At 40.4% G+C, this 24,394-nt stretch overlaps 1 protein-coding gene across 10 annotated transcripts in view; it reads right to left on the reverse strand.

Moving 5' to 3' along the window:
• Positions 1-24,099, reverse strand: part of cdc42bpab (CDC42 binding protein kinase alpha (DMPK-like) b) — a 102,211-nt gene extending 78,112 nt beyond the window's left edge. For 5 of the 10 annotated variants that reach the window (XM_042502976.2, XM_088089670.1, XM_088089675.1 and 2 more), the window contains exon 1: positions 22,888-24,098. In XM_042502976.2, coding sequence (XP_042358910.1) covers positions 22,888-23,065 — 178 coding nt within the window. In that variant the 5' untranslated portion in view covers positions 23,066-24,098. Of the gene's footprint in view, positions 1-22,887 lie in introns of all 10 variants that reach the window. The other 5 variants (XM_088089672.1, XM_088089671.1, XM_088089668.1 and 2 more) reach the window with 3 other exon arrangements.
• Between the last annotated feature and the right edge of the window lie 295 nt (positions 24,100-24,394).

The following is a 24,394-nucleotide window of genomic DNA, read 5'->3' on the forward strand; positions in this document are numbered from 1 at the left end:
AGCGTGACGAGGAGCTAAGCGTCTATTCTGCACTGAGCGCTGCACACTTGGTGTTATTTCTGATCGCTAAGGGGTGAAAATTATCTAACTTAAGGTAAAACGCTGCGCTTAAGGCAAGGCAATTGCCTACCAAACAGACCAGCTGTCACATCTTACATGTCTACATGCTGAACAACAACAACTATGTAAGAGAAATGCTAATATGCAATAAGCTATACACTAATATATCAAAATCATCAATGAGCCCATACAGACTGGTATTTTGCATTCAAAGCAGGTAATCATAATACAAATTCAAATAAAATGAAAATGTTTAAAATAAAGGAGTGCATTTTTTTTACCATGACATTGAATTCTGTATTAAGAACTGTGGATTTTCACCTGCATTGATAGAGTACTACATTTTTTGTATTGTGACGGGCCTACATTCCAGCGAAAGTCCAATCTTGTTTGCTTGTTATAGAAAATATTTTGGGTTCACAGGTCAGCTTTAAGTTGTAGCTTGCTTCATCCCCCAATTATATACCTACTTCAAGCCATCCACAACATTCACATGCTGAAAGAAATGTCGAACCACTGTGTGTGATGCTGCCTGAAATCGTAACACCGCATCAGTAATTCCACTCAACAACAGTTTCTAAGAGAAAAACTGACAATCTTTGCAAATCATTTGCATGTTATATAACAAACATACAAAAAAGGAACTCCAATGTTCACTTTCCCAAAGCAGGTGGTTGCCTCCTCTGTTACAAGAGAATAACCAGCAGGCTGAGAAGTTTACTGACACTGAAATCTGCAGAAAACCACTAAATTACCATTTTCTACTCCCAAAATAAATGGAAGGGACTGAAGTGCTACAGCTATATATACACACACACTTCCCCCTCGGCTCTAGCCATGCACAACACACACTTTCTAGGCCACAAGCAGTCCCCTTCGCTGCAAAAAAGACTAGCTTGGCTACTAATTATAACCTCCAGAAGAAAGGTGTCAGTGCTGGGACTTGTAACCAAAGGCATCTTGAAAATATGCATCTGGCAACAGCTGGGCGTGTTAGGACAGGTCTCCCCTTTAGAGCAGGAGGAAGGTGCACATGTGACCGCTCCAAAAAAATGAATAATACTTCAAGGCTAGATTACATAACTGATAGGCAGGCAGAGATTAAATCAGGGCAGGGCCTGGGTATTCTCATGTCATAGAGAAATTAACCATTCTTACATGACAAACATAGAGGATACACAGAGAAGAAGATCTGTCTTCTAGAAATTTCCCTCTTCACTTCACAAGTGCTGGAAGTAAAATGGTTTCATAATCTCCAAAAAGTATAAAAAACTTTCAAAACAGACCAGAGTACTGGTGTCTATTCATAAACCAACAGGGCACTACAACCATACATTTTCATTTAATTCAATTTACTACTTCGCCAATTAAAGGATCAATCCAAGATTAAAGCATGCAGGGAAAACTTGAGCCTTATCCATTTACGACTTATCCCTGAGCTCAGGCCCAACGGTGTAAGCTGTGGGAACAAACAGCGGCCGTGCAGTAGCAGGCGGACACCTAGATAGCAGTTACGAGACTAGTGACCTCACCGATAAGCAGATTGAGACAGCGTGGGAGGCTACAGCGGGACGGGCCCATGTTTTGACGAGGACGTGAGACATGTAGGTGATCGCACACACTGACTCTCGCAACAGGCTGACAAACCACAGGCTGCACTTTGTCTGCTGGTTATAAAAGAGAGCAGCACCAAGCAGCTACGACAACTGAACTGTACTGTCACCACATACTTAGCATCTATGCCTGTAACTTTAGCATGTGGTTCATATCACCTCTCATTTTCCTTTATTGCTGGATGAATAAGTGATTATAGGAGAGAGAACTGTATAACTGAGAGACTCATTCAAGGTGGGCCATCCAATTTACTTTGGCAGAAAATAGCATGTTCATGTGGGACCCCATCACTCATAGTAAGAACCTGATTGAGAAAACAGGTCCTAAGTTAGTTTATGGCTCACACTGAGATGGATACTGTGGTGTGCACAAAATAAAATGACGTAAGTGAGACCATACAAAAACCATGAAACGTCTAAAATAATAAACAATGAAGGAAGCACCTCCACCCTGAACTGGCTTAATGACTAAGATCTGCAAGGCCAATTAACAGTTCACTAAACCCCTACCCCATACAGTGATTGTGCAATCATAGCCAGTCAAGCTTTGGATTTCTCCAAACGGTGAAGTGGTAAGTATGGGGCTGGAGCAAAAGTGACTCTCTAAAGCAGGGATACTCAACTAGCTTTGCCTGGGGGCCACTTTCGCATAATAACAGGGGACCAGCAGCCAGTCACAGCAGCCCCACATGGGTCAGTTGTACACAGGTCTGATTTTAGGATTTGAGAACTGAGTTTAGCCTGCACCTCTGTCAGAGGATTCTGAGGATTCTCCTTTGGCACATTTATTGATAAACAAGCTCTGTTTTTTTTTTAATGGACTCTGTCACATTATTTAAAATAAAAGTAAAAAGTGTGAATCAATTTATTTTCACTGTTCACTATTAAGTGGTTGCAGGGCCACCTAGGCCCACATAAACTGAGTATCACTGCTCTAAAGAGTGTGGAGGATGGTGTTTTGTTTTTGTTTTTCAAAGCCAAAAAATACAAGAGCAAAATCATAAGAAACGGATTATCCAGTGTTTTTGTCTGCTCTTAAGCTGTAAGCATTAGCATGCCTGGCTAGCAAGCTTACTATCTGCAGTATTGATGCTAAAGTCGCATTGCTTGTGGCATTACTCATAATGACAGTTAGCATATCATTGGCTAGCTCCCTTACATTGTAAGGTTACAGGTTATGTTAGAAAAAAACCTGCCAGGACAGGGACATTGACCCACTGCATGGACACAAGTTCTGCATGCTACTGCATCAAAGTCCAGTGTGACATTAGCAGCTATGTCCTGATAACTTAGTGGAGATACTCTTGCAACCCTTCAAAATCATTACTCAAGATAGTCAGTTCCAACCCATTGGTTAGTCCTCATCCTCAAAAGTAAAGTGAAAAAGTGAAACATACAGTTTGAAAACACAAACAAGTTATTCAAGCTATTGCTCAGGTGGTAATGACCTGAAGATCCAATGTAGCAAACAGATATCTAGGCCAAAATTATGGAAAAAAAGCAAATACAAAAGCTAAATTGTCATTAGATGATAGACCATTAGTTCTGGGACTGCATTTCGGCCTTACATATTTTGCATACATATGCAGAAAATAGACATTACAATCATTGATCTAATAATCAAGTATATATATACAATTTAACAATTTTACAAGGTTCTCCTTTCAAAAAAGTGAGCTGGACGGGCTTTTAGATCTTTTAACCAACTCATGGGGTTAACAAACTACAGTAAAATATACTAGAACCAATTGTTTCCGTAATTACACAGAAAGCTTGAAAGATGTGGCAATAGTAACCGAGGGGAGGCAATTTGCAATTAGATTTAGTCAAGAACTGCATTTATTACTGCACTTCTTTTTGTGTAGTGGGCGATACAAACTAAAGCTAATTAGTGTCCCAGCTAAGCTTTTTGCCAACCTTGAGAATATCATTATAATAATAACTGGATATGCCTCATTTACAGTATTTCCTTATTAGAGGAGGACTGCATCTAGAGGGAAACAGATTTGCACAACTAAGGCATTTTAAAAACAGATGGGAATCCAACAAAGCAATTACCACTAGGCGTCTAGCCACAGGGGCTAAAACATGTAAAAAGTCACTCTTACCAAACATCAGTAAATTAAGCGTTTTGGATTTTCAAAAAGAAATAAAATTATGTGAAACAAATGTATTTCTAAAAGAAATGAAGCTATGCTAAACTGATTCCCAATGATCCCCTCCCAATTAACTATAACAAAAAATGTGCGATCAATAAGCAGGAGGGGAGAAAAATACATTAAGTGACTATGGCACTGATTAGTCTTATTTCAAATGCCTAGAGGGGAAGTATTGGATTTGGCACTGATGGCATTTACTCATCAGCAGAGTGTCAAATTGTTGTGTCTGTATCGTGACCTTCAGCACGGGGAGGAAACAGCGTGAGGCAGCTCTCTATATATAGAGGTGAATAACAGTGACGACTTAGTGGAAGACAATTGAGATGACAATCAGAGCAACCACAGGATTTCCCCACCAGAGACATCTCAAAAGAAAGAGGATAGGGACAGCCAAGGGTAGTGTGGGCTAGGCAAACCACATAAAAATTCACTGAAACATACAGAGGGACTTTCAAAACATCCACTTTAAAGTCACACACAAATAAGTCTCTAGCATTCTTTCAGTTTCGCGCATAACCAAACTCACTCTCGCTCTCACACGCTTCCCCACAACCCACAAAAACCCCTTTCAAACCCCACACCACAAAACCGCTAAATCACTGTCAGAATGTAACAACGCAGAGGAGAAAACATGCTCACGAGTGAATGTGTAAACAGATTGCCAGGCGCTGCACAGGGGCTTCATTTTATCACCAAGAATCTACCCAGACAACACAGTGATTCAGAACTCAGCTGAAGGACTGGAGGGGGGGGGGCAATCAGATCAGATGCATGTGAGACCCTACGTCCTGAAAGAACGCCATTCAGGTGGAAGATGGTTGAATGGTGCTGACAAACTGTTCGCCCATGGAACATTATTCGAGTCATGCGTCTCCACTATAAAGGCGGGGAGGTCGGAACAGTGAGTACAAGAGGCATGCACGCATACAGCAGTGTAGATATATAGATAGGTCTTAAAATAGATCAGGTCACCGTCAAATTCGCCATCGCACCACGAGCCAAGGTCAATGCTCCATCAGTGTCAGCTGTTGTAAGCAGCACTGAGGCACAGGAACAAAGAGTACAACAGAGAGATTAACCGACTTCAAGTGATATTTCTTCAGCGGATCCCAGCCAACAGTGCGGGCTGCTCTAATCTATTTCAGCTATTTCAATTTGTCCCCATCTCTCTATCTCTCTTTGCCTAATTTATCACATCCCCTCCCTCATTATCTAATTAAGAAGATTGAGCAGAAATGTCATAAAAAACAAGTTTGAATGCTAGTGTGTCCAGAGAAGTGATAAGAGTTGGCTAGGAAAAACGATTCACAAATGCTAATAATGGATTTAGTTATCTTGACAGAATGACAAAAGTGGACCTGATTTGCAAGATCACACTGAAGCACCCGGACGAGCGCACACACTCTATAGTTATCTTGTATTTCATCTCCAAAAAAGGCAACATTATACCCCCAAAAAAATGTTGACATTGTACATTGTTGCAAACCCAGATACATGACATTTGTACATTATTTTGCAGGGGATACTTTGAAGCTTTAAATTTCTTAACACTGGTGAAGGTGTGGTTAGGTTTAACACAAAATACACTTGGTTAAAGTTAGGAAAAGATGATGTTTTTGCGTAAAATACACATTTGGTGGCACAAAATTTGCAAAAAAATGAAGGACGGGTCAGCTAAAAATATCCAGGTTCAGTGGCTCAAACACCGCCTGAAAATGCTGCAATGTGACGATAAAAATCACCAGGATTTCCCACACATTCATTTATTTGTGGTAGCCTGGCACAAACAAAACATCAGAAAACATTATATTTTTGGAGCTGGGTCGTTCTTTAGAGCATTTGGTTGTTCACTGCACGTCTCGGAGTGCAGAGCGTACTCTGGGCTCAAGTGGAGCAGCAAAACGCAAAGCGCAGTTTAAATCAAACTTAACCATTCATTGCCCTGGGTCTTAAAGTTTGCTTTTACTCCTTCTGAAGCAGCTACTCCTCTTATCCATCGATCCTATTTGAAAAGCCTATAAAAGGTTGGCAAATCAATTATCCCCCCACAACTCCAATTCCTCAAACTACAACATATAGGAGAGTAAACCCACTTCTTCCACTCATTTACCTAGTACACCCACCTCATCAACTACCAATACACCTCCAGTCTCGACCAGATGTCTACAGTTGGGCAGCTGTCTCACCTAGGTGTCACGCCATCCACCATCCCCCCACCTCCTGCTCACAAAATCAGTTCATATACTACATCTCTTTAAAACATTAGTAATATGCATTAAACATACAAATGTAACAAATCTGCTTTTTGCAGAAACGTACAACGCAAACATTTTCTTCTGGCGACTGGACTGAAACTCAATAATTAGATAAGCATTATGAAAGTGAGGACAACATTCGAGGAGTGATGGACAAAAGTAACTGCAACAAACCAGACCAGCTGACCAACTCACACTGCAGTACTAAAAATAACTTGATCCTGTCCATTTCATTACAAAAGACCTGCACAGACAGTGTTTTGAATAACAATGGTGCTTTCCACAGTGCTAATGTTGCAGCAGAGAGGCCGCTAATGGGCTCAACTGATATTAGTGCAGCATCATTGTTAGTGCTGATATTTGCCTGATTGTGGACTAGAGTTGTACTTTATACATACATCACTTGCTTCATAAAAACTCTCAAAACAGCAACAAAAATCTAAAATTAAAACATTTTTCATTCAATGGCAATATCTAATCATATTAACTTGTTTGGGATGTTACAAAAAGTGCTTATCAGTATTAACTTCTACTGATTAAATCATTGTGGAAGTCTGTATCTGATCTAAAAGCTGCATTAGTGCATCTCGACTGATGAGATGTGGAGACAAATCCCGTGCTTGCCCACATTTTGCTGGTATTCTGGGATTCAAAAGAGCCTGCTTGTGTAACCTGTAGGCTGCTGCAGCAAGCACTGTTCCAATCGTCTTGCTAAGCAGCTAATTTAGCCGCTGGCGTATGCAGTCCTTATTTAGCCTGAACAAATTCAAAGGGCAAATACCTGTCTTTTTCATTTGTCATAAAGTTCTCATTACAAGTAACATGGCATGAGATAGAGGATCACAGCCTGTGTGTGTGTGTGTGTGTATGGATGCAGCAGCAAAGCTCTATTAGGGATGCAGCTCAGCTCTGTGCTGTCAGGACGCTGCTGGTTGGACCGACTGTGCTGTCTGATAGACTCAGCCTCTGCACGTGTGACTCTTTTGCACACGCCAACACAAAATGTATGCATGCAAACATACCCAAAAAAAGGATAAGTATGTACAGCCTGTAACATATGCACAATGCACTATAATTCTGCTGCATGTCCCACACACACACACGCATGCCCTTGCACACACCCACCCAGCCTTCTCTGTCACTAGGCAAAGCTGGGATACAGCAGTCTAGGAGGAAGCAAGGGAGGGGGCTGAGGAGCTGTGAGAGGTGGGGATGGGAGGGGGAGGACAGGAAATAAAGAAGGGATAGAGACAGAATAGAAGAAAAGAGAAGGATGATATTAAGACAAAGAGGGACAAATCACCAACAAGTGGTGTGCGGCACTGCAAAGTGCACATGAGCAACGAAGACGGAGTGAATGGAGGAGATTGCAAACTGACAGTGACACAGACCTAAACAAAGACAGCGAGAGATATACCAGGAGCTGACAGACAGACAGACAGATATGGAGAGTGAACGAGGCGGTGGCACTGGTGGACAAAGAGACCAGCCTGGCCTCATCCAAACAGCTGCCGTTCTCTCTAACATTGCACCTCTGCTCCAAATTCCACAGGCAGCCCAGCTATGAGGGGCTGGGGCCTGAGTCAGCGCTTTTTACACACACAGCTGAGCCCTCTGCTCAAAGCAGCCAGAGGATGCGCTGGCTACGGCATGTGCAGAGGGACATAAAGCAGACAGGGCCAAAGGTTTGGAGTTCTGCTTAGCTTTTTCAGACCACTGATCCTGAATTGTAAGCTGTGGTTATCAAATAAACATGCATGGCTTTTTTTTTGCAAATTTCATTAAGTTACAAGCTTTCTTTTAGCACCACACACATGCATCGCAACACAGACAGACAGATCTTTTGTTTTAAAAACACTTAAATCATTTCCATAGATCAAATGCATTGTTTTCAACAGACAGGGGGTTAATGCTTAGGGTTAGAAACAATTTTGTCAAAATGTTTATGGTACATAAACACAACTTTTTTGGTCAAGTTAAAAAGTTGGATGAGCTACTTAAAATGCCAAAAAATGAAAGGTTCTGCAGTGGAACACATGGAAAGCATGTATAATTATAAAAGTATGCATTTGGCCTTAAAAAAAAAGGTGATTTGATTGGATGAGATGCATGTGTTGTTGGTTCCTCTATCCTTATCTGCACGATGGTAATTCAGGAGGCATTTCAGTGATTAATTGTTACAAATTACTGCAAAATTTTGCAAATCAGAGTTTGAAACAATTCTTCTTATTTTTCAGATTAATTCAGATTCAGATTAATTTAATACATTTTAATACCAATTAAGGCCTTATTGTTAGATTAAAGAATTCAATGTCTATTTAGACTTTTTCAGGATCCGCGGGAACCCTGGATAAGCAATGACATCAGCTGAGTAGGCGGTCCTTAAATGCGGCCCACGGCACATTTGCGTTCACACCGCCGAAAGAATGTGGCCCAGATCACCCCTGAATGTGGTCTGAGCAGTCTTGATTGAATCTCAAGATGCATTGAGGACATGTATTGCAATCACACTTGTACTTAGAGCTTTCCACTTGTGATCCAATCACACGAGACGCATGCTAATACCAGGTGTAAACAGAGCCCAACTGGTTGGAATGAGCATCATAAATTAATACTAATCAGGACATTCAGACAGCAACAGAAACGAGATTAAAAAGTAAGAGCAGGCACTCCTTAAACATATCAAACATAATCAATGTAAAACATAATGTCCACACTAAAATGGGAATAAAGTACAAGCCTAAAGCTGAGACAGGCGGAGGTGAATTGGATTCCTTGGCAACTCCCCATACTACCACAGCTGGAGTTTCATGCCAAACTGCTTCTCTGTTTCTCTGCATGTCAGAGAAACATCCTGCAATAGAAAAGAGCAAGGGGAGGAGAAATGGAACCGGAGGAGGAGAAACCGAAAGGCCAGAGAAGATCACATGCTGCAGTTTTCTTCCATTTTATTTATGGACTTGTGCCCTGACAAGGCTCCTGAGGGCTCTGGTTTGAAGAGCAGCTAATAGGTTTTATCCTGAAGTGGAGACAGTAGAGGGTCAGGCAGCAGGCACAACTCCCATGCTGACAGATTTAGACGAGTGAAAAATGCTGGGCAGAACTCATGTTGAGTTTTAAATTTTAAATTAATTGACTCGCAGAGAAATCCACCTTTAATACTTATCTTAACAAAGAAAATCTGTCCTTTTAAAAAAATACTACACACATAATATAATGGTAAACATAAACATAAACAGTTTAAATTTGGGGCTAGCAGAGACTGTATGGAAGCCAAATTGTGCCTGTGGCTGCTGCCCAAAACGTCTTAGATTCCCTAATCCCCAGATTTAACGGCGGTTTAACATGAAATTTTCTCCAAATATTTCTTCATTCCACATCAAAAGTGTATCACAATACATACAACATGAAATTCACTACTGGTAAATATGTAAGCACACTGGATATTTAATTTTAATAGAAATCAATAGGTTATGTGAGGCAATGAGATTAAACACAAGAAAGTATCCCCATTCTGCTGCTTTGTGTTCTAATGAAAAGAAAGATCAACTGCAGAGAGGTGGATTATGCTGCAGTAGTGGCTTCAAAGCTTTCTATAGACGTTTTCTTTTCTTTTTTTTAATGCTGTGACTATGGCTCCTCATTTGAATCCATTTAAATGGCTGTGAATACAGGCTGACTTGGGCTGCCATTCTCTAAAAAGGAGAAGGATACAAACTTTTCAGAGCCACTTATCAAGCCTGTAGGCAACGAGTTTTTAGTACTTGCTAGTGCAGTGCCCGTCAAAATGGGCAGATTGCTTGGCCTCCAGTATTGCTGCTTGCAGCGTTCTTAGGAACTGCTGCATAAAACAACTTAACACTCAATGTAGCTAACTCCATTTCTCCCATTAACATTATCAGATCCCCTGTTAGCACTGGATTTAAATACAAGACATCAAACAGACATCGAATCCTTCACCACTGTCTTGTTCGTCAACTCTTTTTATTCTCCTAATGTTATAAGTAAAATCCGATTCCTCCTAATCTATGTCACAACTCTGCAACTATATAGAGCAGAAACTTAGTTTATAATAGTGGCGTCCGTCGCCAACCCAAGTACTGATAAAGTGCATACTTCTGATGATTTAATGCACAATTAATAAATACAGTATCAGGGTTTCCAGATGTTTTCATGGAGACATTTTACAAAACTTTTCCATAATTTTTCAAGGGTCCAAAATTGCTTTATTCTTATTCTTTTTTTGCCCCAGTTTCCCAGCCTTTTTTTAATCTTGAAAATGAATAAACCTACGTGACTGTAAAAAAATCGTCACACACACAGCATTGTCAGGTTTGGCAGCTACAAAAATTAAATTTGAAGTCATGTTACATTGCTATTCACAGAAAATTACTGTAACAATCTCATTACACCCAACAAAATTCCATGACTTTTCCAGAACTTTTAATGGTTTTTTACTAATTCCATGACTTTTCTAGAGCTGGAAAATGTGTTTTTGAAATTCCATGACTTTTCCAGGGTTTTCAAGACCACAGGAAGCCAGATTATGTCCCATTAGATTCCATGAGCTCACCCTGCACATCCTTGGGTCCACACCAATACACTCGCCAAGTGTGTCAATTGGATGAAGAGTTGTAGAGACATTTGAAGGAAAAGACATACAGACAGACAGAAAGAGACCCCTTCCATTTTTAGCAACATCTAGCATTCATTTGGAGTCATGTCTCTGACTGGCCACCTGGCCAATTAGCTCTGGTTCAGTCTTTGCTTCTTTAGCGGCTAACGGTTAATGTTCACTGATTAGTTGCTAACTTTGTGTTTCGGCTGTTTGTTCACTGAAAACAGCTGCCTGCTGCAGCTGGAAACACTGCTTTGAGAGCAATGAGTGTGAATCGTAAAAGTACAGCCGCAGACCGGGAAACCAAAGCAATGAGTCAAAAGATTAATTTAGGGGAAGTGCAGAGTCCAGTGATAATAAAAACCCTTTCATACTACAAATAGTCATCAACAGTTTCATTGTTAGCAGGAACATATTGATTATAGCCGCTTTAAAGATAGATTTTCAGTGGAGTATTACTATAATCTGGTGCTGAAAATGATACGGATTCCATACAGTTTTATGAATGAAGAAAGTAAGGACAGTCTGTCATGCATTTTTCCTTACATCTAGCTCAGTCAGACCAGCACTCCCCGTCACTCACACACACTCTCAATTCCGTGAGTATGGGAAGAGACAAAACTATGCAAGCAAGCGCCTTCGCCAGTTGGCCATGGGACCGTTTTGGCTGAACGAGTGGTGGGGGCGAGCAGCTTTCCCAAATTCACCCTTTGACAACATAAAAAAATCTTGTGAGAAAACAATGTTGCTCTGTCTGTGGTGTCCATGTGTGTATGTGTGTGTCACTGGTGTAGACTTAGCTGGCAGACGAAAAAGAAGACTTGCTAATTGCTCCTCTGAGCTGAAGAGTCATTATGGGGAGAGCAGACCAACACTTTTCCTTCAGTATGTGCAGAAAGACACACTCACAAATGATTAAAAGTGCTAGAAAAAGAACTTAATCCTGTTGTTATTTCCCAGAAATCATACTCATTTTGCATGCTATACCAGGCGTTTGATAACCCCTTTAATAAGAGGAGGAAAGACAGTGGTTGAGGTTAAAGTAATATAGTTACAAGTTCAGATATCTGGACCAAGAATAGGTGATGTGTTTATAACTCAGGGTATTTTGACTGGAATATGACTTTTGGGGCATGCGGGGAGGGTTGGGTATGTGTGCTTGAATGTTTGTGTGTATATTTACTGAAAGACCTATAAATAAAGTTTGAAAAGAAGAGTAATGTAGTTACAGATGACAGCATATGAAATCTAAAGGATTGTGCTTCCTAATAGGACAGAATTCATGACAAAATTTGTGATTATGCATCTTTTTGTAAGCATGTGGCTCGATATTTATGCTGAAATCGTTTCATCTGAAGGAGAACTCATTTGGCAAGGAAGCTGCAGTAGAAAAAGAAACATCATAATGAGCCAACGCAGCCAACCGAGCAGGTCCACTTTCATTTTGGTCTGTAAACACTGGCTGAAGTGATGGACAGACAGCTGAGCAGAGAGGTCAGCCAAACCAAGCTAACAGGCACTGCAGGGGAAGAATGACATGGAAAAAGGAGGAGATGAAAGAAAAGGTTGGAGGATGAGGGGAAGTGAAGGTGAAGAAAGGAGGAAAGGGGGAGGAGAGGCCATTTGCAGTCAGATCCCGGGGGTACTGAAAGGCTGGCTAATGACCTGCGCTGCAGTGTGTCCTCTGGGAGACGGAGAAAGGAAGCCAACCCTTCCCCTGCCATTTTGTGATGACACATCACAATTAGCAGCAGGCATCTCTGCCTACAAAGCCCCCAGACACATCGACTAAGTGTTCTTTAAGGCCATCTGTGCGACACCCAGATGCTGAATATGCCATGCACAATTTCACTTATTATTCTGGTGTAAAGGTTCATGTAATGCTTAGCGTGGACTGCAGCAATTTCATCTTTGCTAATGATCTAGAGCTATCCCTTAAATAACCCTGTCTTACCGGGAGGGACATTATCATTTTAATGTTATGGATAACATCCTGAAGTTGTAGGATTCCCCCCAACAGAGCCGACTAATCAGAGCCATCATTGGAATCACTGCATTACGATATGGATACACCATGTGGAGAAAAGCTATTTATAACCTCACATGAAATAACTCACAGCTCCAGGTTACAATTAATGGTAGTTGGCACACAGCAGGTAGCAGATTATTGTAGAAGACACGCTGGATACACATTTAGGGCTGAAACTGACGACTATTTTCAGAATCTCCTCGATAAATCCATTCATTTTTTGGTCTATAAAATGGTCAAAAATGTGTTTCCCAAAGCCAAACAAGTCATCCTCAAATGTCTTGTTTTGTTCACAATCCAAAGATACTCAGGTTACTGTCATATTTTCTTAACTGCAAACCTATTCTTAAACTCGATTTTAAATCAATTTAAATAATCTTTTTATCTTTACACCTCGTGTCTGCACTTTTGCTATTTTTAATGATTGTTATTCCAAATATTAAACTCATTTAGTAACTGATTTTTACATTTTTATCTTATCTCTTCACTCCTTTATTGTAAATCTGTATCTTTTATTGTGTTTTATTTTTAATTTTATTGCTCTGTAAAGCACGTTGAATTGTCCTGCTATATGAAATGTGCTATACAAATAAAGCTGCTTTGATATTATTCACATTTAATCATCACAGAATGTTGCCTTTATTTTATTACTCAAACCAACTAATTGATTTGTTGGCGATCAATTTAATAGTTCACAACTAATCAATGAATCATTGCAGCTCTATCCTCAATATTTCAAAACATGACTTTAACAATACATTTTTTGCTGTCCAAATGGAAGTTGCCTTTTGAATACGGGAGAAAGAATGCTTCATTTATGCTTTGGCAGAACTTTAACAGCTGGTATCATTTAGGGGTGTAATGATTCATCAAGCTGGATCGATATATATCAATTCAATGATGAATCCATGTCATCGATGCAAAGTTATTAACAAATATTGTCATTTTTGAGACATGCCTTTATTTTGAAATAAATAAAAAATAAATACATTCCCATGATACATCTGTGTCACCATCAACATCGAAGCACACCTCTGTCCTTAACATTTAAACAGTGCTGGCTGCCTAATGCCAGGCAGCTAATGGCAAGCAGCCAAGAAAAAGACGACGAGGGTATTTACTGATATTGTCACATATCACTCTCAGACTGCTGAACTGACCTGAATCATAATTATGCACTGGCAGACTTTGTAATATCAGCAAATGTCAGGAAGAATGGGTATATTATATTGTGATTAAACTTGTTATTAACACCCATAGTATTTAAGGGTTGGTGGTTTTAAATTGGCATTCTTACACATCAAGGTCAGAGTACTCTTCATGTGATTCATTTGATTGGAATTCAAACAGTTACTCACAATTTAGATACTTTAAATAACTCTGACAGTCTGTTAATGAATGATTTATATTCTTTTTTGTCTTTCCACGGGTTAATTTGCAGTATGTAAAATGTAGAGGCCAAAAGGACCATTATAAAGTGTCAGCGGCTGCTGGACTGCTCCCTTTGGGATACTTAACTGTGGTGAAAAGCAGCGGACACGAGGAGAGGAGAGAAATCTACATGGGCCCCTCTGCTATGGCTGATTGTTTGTGAGTGCACTCAGGACAATGAAAAAGGCTGCGTATGTTTGTGTGTGTGTCGCGGGGAGGAAGAGGATAACGGTGTGACTGCTCGTGTGAAAACGTGACAGAAGAGGACTCGAAGTGTGTGAGTGTTCAAGTGAGCAAACTTATTGTGTGTTTGCGTGAAAGGGGGAATCCACCAGCGCGGAAATAAACAAGCTAGTGACCTTGCACCTTCCCAACAACACAAAAATTTGGTACACAAGTGAGCCACTGAGTACAGAATGACACAATGCGATACAGCTGTCCCACTTCCTCATATGACATCATGTACCCGTTGGGTCCGGACTAGCTCACTGAGTCCTTGTGGTTCCTTCCTGTTCTCTGGGTCTGCCGTAACCACCGGACAACCAGACAGGAAGCGGCAGAACAACGAGAGGGGTAAGAAGGATGTCCTGATAGAGTACGGCCCAAACAGGATTTTAAGGTCCCATACTAATATTCACACTCGGGATAAAAAAGATACAGATTACTGAGCCTATAAAATACCTCTTCAGTTCACTGGAAAAACCTAGTTACAATGGGACCTGGCTAAAAGAAGAATGCAAGGTAGCCAAAATATTCTAGTAAATGTAACAGCCCATATGCTGATGACTTTATTTGGTGTCAATTCCAGTGAATATCACGATTTAAAAAGGCCTTTTCTGTTTAAAAAGTGCCAATGTAGAAAGATAGCAAGCGTTCACCCATCTTTTAAGTTATGTCTCAGGTATGATAGCAAGCCCACAGCTGATGCATATATGGCTTGTTTACACGAGTGCACAGCTGATAGGTACATGCTTTATTTACATGACATAACAGAGGTGCATATTAACGGTTCAGTGTGGGCAGAGAGTGCCACTGGCTTGCTTTTAGGGCACAGTGTTAGACTTACACTTTCTTAGGAATGGTAAAAAAAAAAATTGATATAGCAAAGTCTCACAATATTATTACCTGGCACTATCGACTCAACAGATGCCAAGCATAGATTTTTTTATTAATGTTACAAAAATTAAAAAGATCAAATGTTGAAAAAAGTTTTCCTTTTCCCAAAAAAGGTCATAAATTTGTTATCCAACACTCAGATTGATCATATGTTTACAAATCACAATGTTATTGTATTATGACCTGTGTATGTATTATGATAATATTGTATTGTGGGGCCTCTGGTGATTCCCCTACGTATTCTCAAGGTGATTATTTTTACTGGACATTATGAACAGAGAGATTTAAACATGTCAGACTTCAAGAGATTTCCTCGGTCAAAAAAATGCTAAATACTGGAAAACAGAAACCCTGCTGCTATGGTTCACGTTTGAATTTTGATTTATAAATTATCAGACTCAGATCTTTTAGTACCAGATTACTCTATCTGAACAACAAACTCCTATTATCAGTAACTACTTCAGTTACTTCATGCATTCATTATTATCTAAAAGCACCTCATCTTGACCAGGACCTGAACACAAAACACTGCTGCTAAATCAACTCTCCATTCTGTCTTTATTATCAAACATAGATTGCCAAAAATAAAAGCACTGGAGTACATTTCCTGCCTGGTTTACTTCTACCTAAATAGGACAATGGTTAACCAAACTGTTCAGGATCACTGATGTTTCTGCAGCCACAATCAGTTAGCCTGAACTCAATGTGTGTTTATTACTGCAACAGTATGTGCAACAAACATATACATAAAGCCAGAGGTTTAAAGTGCAAGCCTTGCATGCAGCCTTGTTTGTTCTTGGTAGGGTGTAATGTCCTCCAAGCAGAGTTCAAAACCACGTGACACAAAAATCCTTTTTTGGAAGCAACACAACCCAAATTCTTATAGGCGTAGTGGCAGCTCTTTTGGTCTGTTCAATAACGGGAACAACAGGGAGGGACTCCAGTCTGTGAACTATGACATAGCCAAGCAAGGCAAAACCACAATAATAAGTGTGTGTGTGTAAGTGTGCATATATATGTGTGTGTGTGTGTGTGTGTGTGTGTGTGTGTGTGTGTGTGTGTGTGTGTCTCCACTGTGAGTAGTGTGTGAGGCATACTGCCAATAAAAGCCTTGTAGGGTGGAGCACACATCAGCTGCAGCTGAACAGCTGGCCACTGCGAGCTAACATTGAGTCTAGATTGAGAAAAGGTTAGGCGTCCTCCCCCGTGTTTGCCAACTGCGGGCTGGCAATGGCTGCCCATTTTCATTCAGTTGCAGCGGCAAGCCATTTCCCAAAACAGGGAAGGAGATCATGACAAAACAAAAAGCAGGAAATGATGGGGGGAAAGCAGGAAAACAGGATATCTATGACAAATGAATGCAAGTGTTGTCTCCACAGAGAAACATAAATCCCTGTTTAGAAGGCCGAAGACATCCTCAAAGTGCAAAAAACATCTCAACTAATAAACTGAAAACGGAAACTTTATACTTTGATTGCAATCAGATAAAAAAAAGACATCATTGCTGGTGCTGAAATATACTGAAACACTGACAGCCGCCCTCATGAGCCCTAGATCAAACTTTAAGTCATGCACTTCAGTTCAGAATTGAAAGAAAGTCCTGTTCTTTGAGGAATGATGATCAACCTTCATATCAACTCTATAAAGTCTCCTCTGAAGGGTCGGAAATCACTAGTTTCAACACAAGTCAATATTATATTGATTCTTTGGACAACAGTACGACATTTGCCGATATCACAAAGTCTGCCACAATACCATGTCGATTTGATTCAATTCAGGGGCCTGAAATCAATGTGAGACAAAATCATCTACCAATTTCACATCGCTAGTTTACAGAATAAGCAGCCACCCTTATTTTTTTTTATTTTGGCCATAAAAGGTAAAAACAACATATAAATAACTGTAAGTAATTAAAACTGGTTCATTCTGTCAGAGATCCCTTTCGGGAAGAAGTGTTTTCATTTTAACCCAAATCATGATCTTTTTCCTAAAACTTCGAGGCTATCTGGCCCAAAGCTTTAACAACAAACTTCTCCCAACAACCATCAATCACGGATTAACAACAAGATCCGGTAACAAAAGAATTACATTTGGCTCAATAACTTTCATGCTTCATAATCAAAACAGCTGTGTTTTGCAAGTCACATTTCCCCCACATACAGAAGGTGCTAGCATTATTTCATAAGCCTATAGCTTTCTACATTGTATAAATTAGCTTAGGGGCTAGCAGACTTCTCCTCTACTCCCAGCTTAACAATTTACACGTATTATTTGTACTTTGGCTCACACTGAATTGCACAAACCAGGTGGTAAGAGAGTAAGTACAGGCGCAGGCCTGATCTAGTGAAACTGCAGTAACTGCTGTGGTACATTTGAGGAGTCAGGATACAGCGTACTTTCCCCTGTTCATTTCTCCTGTGGCTGCAGGTCATGTAGGGGTCTCTATTTCAGCTGAAATGAGGTCACTAAACAAGAAGAGAAGCAAACCCAATACAAATGTTTGTGTTCTTCTCTGGCTCATGTACATTCTCAGGAAGAAAAGGGAACATCGCTGAACCTTTGTCACCGCAAAAAAAAAAAGGTGCACCGGCCCGGTGAGTAAGCTACATCTCTTCTGTCAGACCATTCTGGGAGCGCAGAGGCGGCCAATGAGCGGCTGACAAAAGCACATCACTCACAACTTAAAGAGGTCTTAGGTTTCATGAGGCCCATCTTGAACCATTTTTCTGTATGTAAGATTAAACTGTGTTTTGAGTGTGTGTTAATGCTATCCGTCTGATCCAATCTGCTCCTTATAGGCTGCAATCAGTCATGTGCACTCTCTGGCCCCGTTGGTAGGTATAGACGTGGGGCCGTAATGGCATTATAATCACTTCTTCAGCTAACATTTAGCGAGTTATTGTCCGATCACAGGTATGACTCTTCTGTTGACCCACACAAGACTTGACCTCAGTTATACCAGATTTTTGCTGATGGCTACACCACGAGAGGTGTGGTCTTCTAACTTGTGGACGTGTCACAATGCTAAGACTACACCACAGCAAGTCACTTCCTACCATCACAAAGGATGGAAATGTGTTCTTCAGCATTGTCATCTACTACCGCTCTTACATCCTGTAATCTGAGCTTCAATGCAGGGCTCAACAAAACTGATTTCTTGATCAGCCCGGACCAATAAAAATCCACATTGTTAATTCCAGATTTTTTAATGGAAACTTCTAAGGAGTGAGCCGTCTCACTTCCATCTCATCTCTAATTAGAGTTGCACATGTGCAGTACCAATTGGGTACTAGCAAAAAAATGGCGATGGGTAGAGACAAACTTTATGAGCTGAAGTGCACAAAAGCATTTCAGTTACCCTGGAAACACGAGTTTAGTTGGGTGGCGTTAGAGGATGTTGGTCAAACTTCAACTATGTACTGTATTTGCCATAAATTTGAGAGCAAGGCAGACAAAACGGACATTTCTCAAAGATACATCGCGATTCGGAAAAAAGTCACAACATGACAATATTTTTTAGTCTTTGTTAATATTGACAACCACTAACAAATAAAACAATGTGTATAAGAGCTAGTAAAAATCAACTTCTAGACTTCTTCAACTTCTTCTATTTCTGACCCACTTGTGGAAAAAAACACATTAACGCTGAACCCTGAAAAGTCTCTTTCTGACGAGGGCGGCAAATTGTAAGCACCTTCCGTAATCAGTTAATCTGTAAAATTAACTTACCATTAATTGTTATTTGAAAAAAAAAACATTGAAACTTTGCTTATTTCAAACAATACCAAATGCATTTTATCCTCAGTCAAAGCTCACAGCAACATATTGCATATATTTTGGCAGCATTTCATAGCCTATCCATTAAATTTGACATGTTCAATTAAATTCTTAACGACCCATTAACTGATCATCAATTAACTGTTATCATCCCTACTTTTGAGCAACGTAATGCTTGACGCTGCCTCACAATCACATAAAGCAGTGGCAGATATAAGAGTAAGTTCTCATCTAACTCTTGGCAAGAAAGCGTGTAAGTATATTTACCAAAATGTCTTATTATTCCTTTATACTGTTGGTCTTAAAGTTTTTTACGTTGGCCCTGATACAAAACCCGTGGAAGTCTTTTCTCACATTGGTTGGTTCTGTGCTTCTTAATAGAGAATAACAGAGTACAGAACATATTGAATGTGAATCACCACAGATGTCAATCCTCCTTGAGTTCTTCCAGACATACTCTACATTTAATTTGGACAAATGCTGTTGAAAAAAGTACATCCCTAATTCTCCACTGCTATTAAGTCAAAGACAACCGACACATTCGTGCTTCTAAGTTGTAAACCTTTTGTAGTTCAGTACCAAAGTAATGCTTTCTTTTTTATGCGTGTTTCTGGACATTTTTCAAAATACTATATCTGAGACTGGAAAAAACCATAAACCTATAAGGGACCACTAATGGATTTCTTGTTCTTACTTTATTTTCTTAACTTCAGCAATCTACCTTTTAGCCTGATGGAAGTGATTTCTCTGCCTAAAAGCACAGCAACAGCCACGAAATCCAAGGACCTTGTTAGAGCTTGGTGGGTACCCTCCACCAGGAGCCACAACACATGTCTGACAGCCACCTTTCATTTTTGTTACAGTGAAGAATGTGGATGGAGATTCATGGTAAAAATAGGCAATATGGCTTCATGGTTTGTCTATTTTTACCAGGTTTCAGATCGGCTGCATGATACATTAATTTAATGGCTGTCTGCTTATGTCAGAAGTGGGTACGACTGATAAAACTATTAACAACTGAACATGGCAAAGGCCGTGTATTAAGTGGGTGAAACAACAGTTTCTACTGCTACCTAAGTTACTTGTCAAAAAAAATAATCTTGCAATTTGATATATACCTCTTATGTTGGTATTAAGAAATCTACACGAGTACAGTACAGGATTTTCCACAGATTTATTTGTGGCAGTCCACCACAAATAAATAAAGGATTATCAACTAATTGAAACTGTAAAAAGCTGAATTCCTCTGCATGGAAACACAGCAACAAGCAACAACACGGGAGCCTGACAGGACTATGACACATCTGCATGTTGTGTGTTGTGTCTGGCGAGTTCAGTCAGACGGTTTCTAGTGTCAACACAGGGAAATGTCAGGATGTAGTCACCACTTGGCACCCGAGCACAGGCCACCTCTCCTTAAAGGCCAGGGCACACTGGCATTGTTGCAAGGCTAGCTAAATGCAGCAGATCGGCAGACAGCTAACAACTGGGGAAAAACAGGATGCTCTAAAGGAAACTATACATGTGTAATGACTAAAAACAGTTGGGTATGGCTTTTAGACAGGCAGGAAAGTACCTCTTTTAAGCCTTTGTAGACGCTAAAATCACCAAATCCCGCCACTTCCACCGTTTTACCAGCTCCATTTTTAGCACAGAATAGGCTGTCCAGATGGTGGCTGGTGGGGTAAACCAACTTAGCTGCCACAGCCAAATTTTACCACCATTTGACCAATTTAACTGCCATCCTGTCTGTCTGACACTGCCGCTCTATAATGGGCCAAACTGCTGCCTGTTTAACACTGTTAGTTTAACCTGGATCAGAAATAAAGAATGAGTCTTTTTAAAAATGCCAACATATAAGCTTAACTGCACTCTCTTTCCATGCCACTTTTGTCTCTAATTTTCCTGCTATATCATTAATTCGTCTTGATGGCAGGGCAATGCTTTTTGCTTGTGCACCACCTCAAACTGCCGCAGCACTTCTTTCAGGGCTTTAAAAAAAGTCAGGCAGGCCAGCCAGGCATGCTCCGGCAGCGAGCTGGGCCTCTGCGCCAGATAAAAAAGGTGAGTTGTTCACATTCCTGCTTCATGCACAAACGAAACCCCCGATGTCACACACACACACACACACAAGCCTTCTGCACAAATGATTGGAGTTGTTCGTGTGTGTGTGTGTGTGTGGTCCTCTTGCCTTCCTATGTGTTGTTTTTCCAAGCTTTGCCTTAACCATAGAGGTGGTAAAAGTTACAAAACATCACGCAGGAAGTCATTTTTTGAATGCAAACTAATTGGCAAAACATTTAGGGTTTGCAACTTTGCTACACACTTTTTTTGTTTTGTTTGTTACAACAATGTCAATCTGCCAGGAGACAGCTCAGTAACGAGCTTTCACCGACACGCCCATTAAAGAGAAATACAAACCTGCATGCAAAGTAGTGTTGAAAACTAAAGAGGGTTGGTGCAGTGACAGAAAGGTGTCTACTTTATGCAAGAGTGTATTTTCATGAGAATGAATGGTAGCCTGGAGGATAGGACATCTTTATGAGATCTTTCCTGGATTTGTATCAAAACTCTGAGTGGGCCTGTTTAAGATCTCCCTCGCTACAGTTAATGTCCTTCTGTGTATTTGGTTCTCGTTGTCAACTTTGTCAACTAGAACCTCAATCTGTTTTTGGCAAGAAGACATGTTCTCTGTTTAAGCATTTGAAACCTGGATTTACACCACCACTCTGAACACTGTGCTGTGTTCAGACTCTTAGCGAATTAGCTTGCTTTTTTGTTTTCTGTTTTTTTTAAAAAACAGAAAACAAAAAGGCAATGAGCAACTTGGCAAAAAATCTTTTGTGCATTGGAAAATGTTTTGTTTTTGTTAAACTATGAAAACTATATTTACAATTATCATAATCATATATAAAAAACATTTTACAGAATTATTAGTATTGTTTAGCACTTTTTTCAGGCAATTTCCTTGTTTTGTTAAACTTTTCTTTGTTTATTTATTGTTTTTTGCCCCCGACTTCCTCTTAAGTTGCTCGTCGCCTCCTTCCCATCTTAATGAGGAATTTTTCTCAGAAATATAACTGTCATTTTTAAATACTTTTTTGGGTAATTTCCTTGTCCTTTTTTTTAAATGATCATTTTTTTCCTAATTTCTTTGCCAATTTTGGGGTTATTTCACCTTAAGTTGCTCGTTGCCTTCTCCCCATCTTATTGACAGACAATTCGCTCTCAAAGGGTTAAAACGTGCAACTTCAACATTCTTCCATGTGTTATTTTTTTGCAAAACATACATTATAGTAATAATTATCATAATTACATATACAAAGGTTTTACAGAATTCATGTTTTTAATCATTCCTTTAAAAAAAAATCTTTGCTTTTTGTTGAGAATTTTTTAAAATTTTTTAATTTAATTTTCTTACCCCTTTTTTATTTATCCAAAAAAAAAAAAAAACGAATTCATTTGCCAATGTTTGGGGTCATTTCAACTCAAGTTGCTCTTTCCACATTTTTGACAGGAATCTAATCAATTTGCTCAGGTCTCAAAGGGTTAACACATGCAACTTCAACATGCTGCCGCGTGTTGTGCTTTTGCACAACACATAAAAACAGCTTACTAACACAAGAATAAAGTGGCCTTGCTTTGTAGGGAGGGTTGCAGAGAGAAGAGAGCAGGCCAAACTGAGCCCCACTACTACTATAAAAGGAATGTGATGGGGAAGGGAGGGCCACTGCACCACCAACATTATCAGCCTATCATCTTACCAAAAAGACAGGGAGGCAGGATGCACAGAGCCAAACAAGAGGAGAGGAAAAAAAACTTTGCTTACCCCATTCCAAAAACTCCGTGATGTTTTTCTCTCTCCTGAGCGGGGAGTTGTTGCACTCATCGTAGAGGCACACCAGGATATCCAGCAGCGTCTCCACACTCAGGCACTGGCCATTAGCCTGAGCTGGCCCGTCCAGGATCACCTTCTCCAGCTTCTTCAAACGCACCTCTCCCGACATGATTATTCCCGATTGCTGATTTCTGAAGTAATGATGATGGTGGGGAGTGAAAAATGAGCAAACCTCGGCCTGTTGGTTAGCACACACGGGCCTGCAAAGAAGTTCTCTCACCTTGAATCTAGAAATTAATCAAACTTTCAGTCGAAGACAAGCCAGATCCGTGTTGAAACCGGCCTGATCATGATCTCCCTCTCAAGATGTGAAGCACTTCCCCATATTTAATACCTATCCCCACGGGGCAAAAAAGTAGTCACAATTACAGACCCTGGCTGCCCCGGGCCGGCTGATTTTGGTGAATTCCCAACGTTAGCTGGCAGTTTTCCGCTCTCCTCCGTGTTGGAAATGTTTAAAAAAAATCGAGGCGTCTCGGTTCAAAAGATCCCCCTGAGATGTTGTGGCAGATATTTGGGATTCTCCATTCTTGCAGCAAGCCAAAAATGCAAGGCAGATCTGCAATGCTACAAAGCCCCAGCGCCCCTCCTCTGCTCCAGGAGCGGCAGGGCGACACAGGCTTAGTTAGCAGCCTGCTAGGTTAGCTAGTTAGCTAGCTAGCGAGCTAACGTTAACGTTACTTTTCTTCGTCCCTAAATGCCATCGTTGCCCCCTTTTTCCACAAGTTGACACACGACATGCACGGCGTTAACAAAGCCTGGCTGAATTCGTCTCCTTTCGACAGAACAGTTAATTTCCATGCAACTGGAAAATACTCCCTTGTTTTCACAACTCAGAGCTGGCAGATATGTTCTTTAAATCCCATTCTTCGTCCCCAGTTTCTCCACACTTCAGCACGACGGTTAGTTCAGGAGTCCCAACAAGCCAACAGCGAGTTAGCCGTCAAAATACGCGAGTCCTTCTTTGAAGGTTACACGGGGGCTTGTTTCACGTCAAGAGCTAACGCTGTAGTCTGGTCTTGCTTATTCCAAATACGGGACGCAGCCTAGATTCCCCCTGTCCTTTCCTCTGCCTTGCCTGCCTCCCCCGCCGGTCGGTCGCTTCTTGCCGTCTTTGCACAGTCAAGCTACCAGCAGCCTGCTGCCAGACACTCTCCACGGAAAAGACAGCACAGTAGACAGCGCTATCTGTAACGGCGCACTGGATTATGGGAAGTAGGACCCGGTGGTAAAATATGAATGAGCTACAAATGGACGCTTAGCTAATATCTGTCTTTTATTCCCCCCAAATACGAGCAACAGATGGACTTTTTGTAATTGTGAATAAGAGACGATTTAGCATGTAGATTGTTTTGTTTCTCTTTTTGGTTTGATTTACAATTATTATAATTATTATATAATTATACAAATTAATTTACATTTTTGGAGACACAGATTT

Source organism: Plectropomus leopardus, chromosome 16, assembly GCF_026936395.1.
Source record: "Plectropomus leopardus strain MGB_pleo_1.0 chromosome 16, ASM2693639v1, whole genome shotgun sequence".
Lineage (NCBI taxonomy): Eukaryota > Metazoa > Chordata > Actinopteri > Perciformes > Serranidae > Plectropomus > Plectropomus leopardus.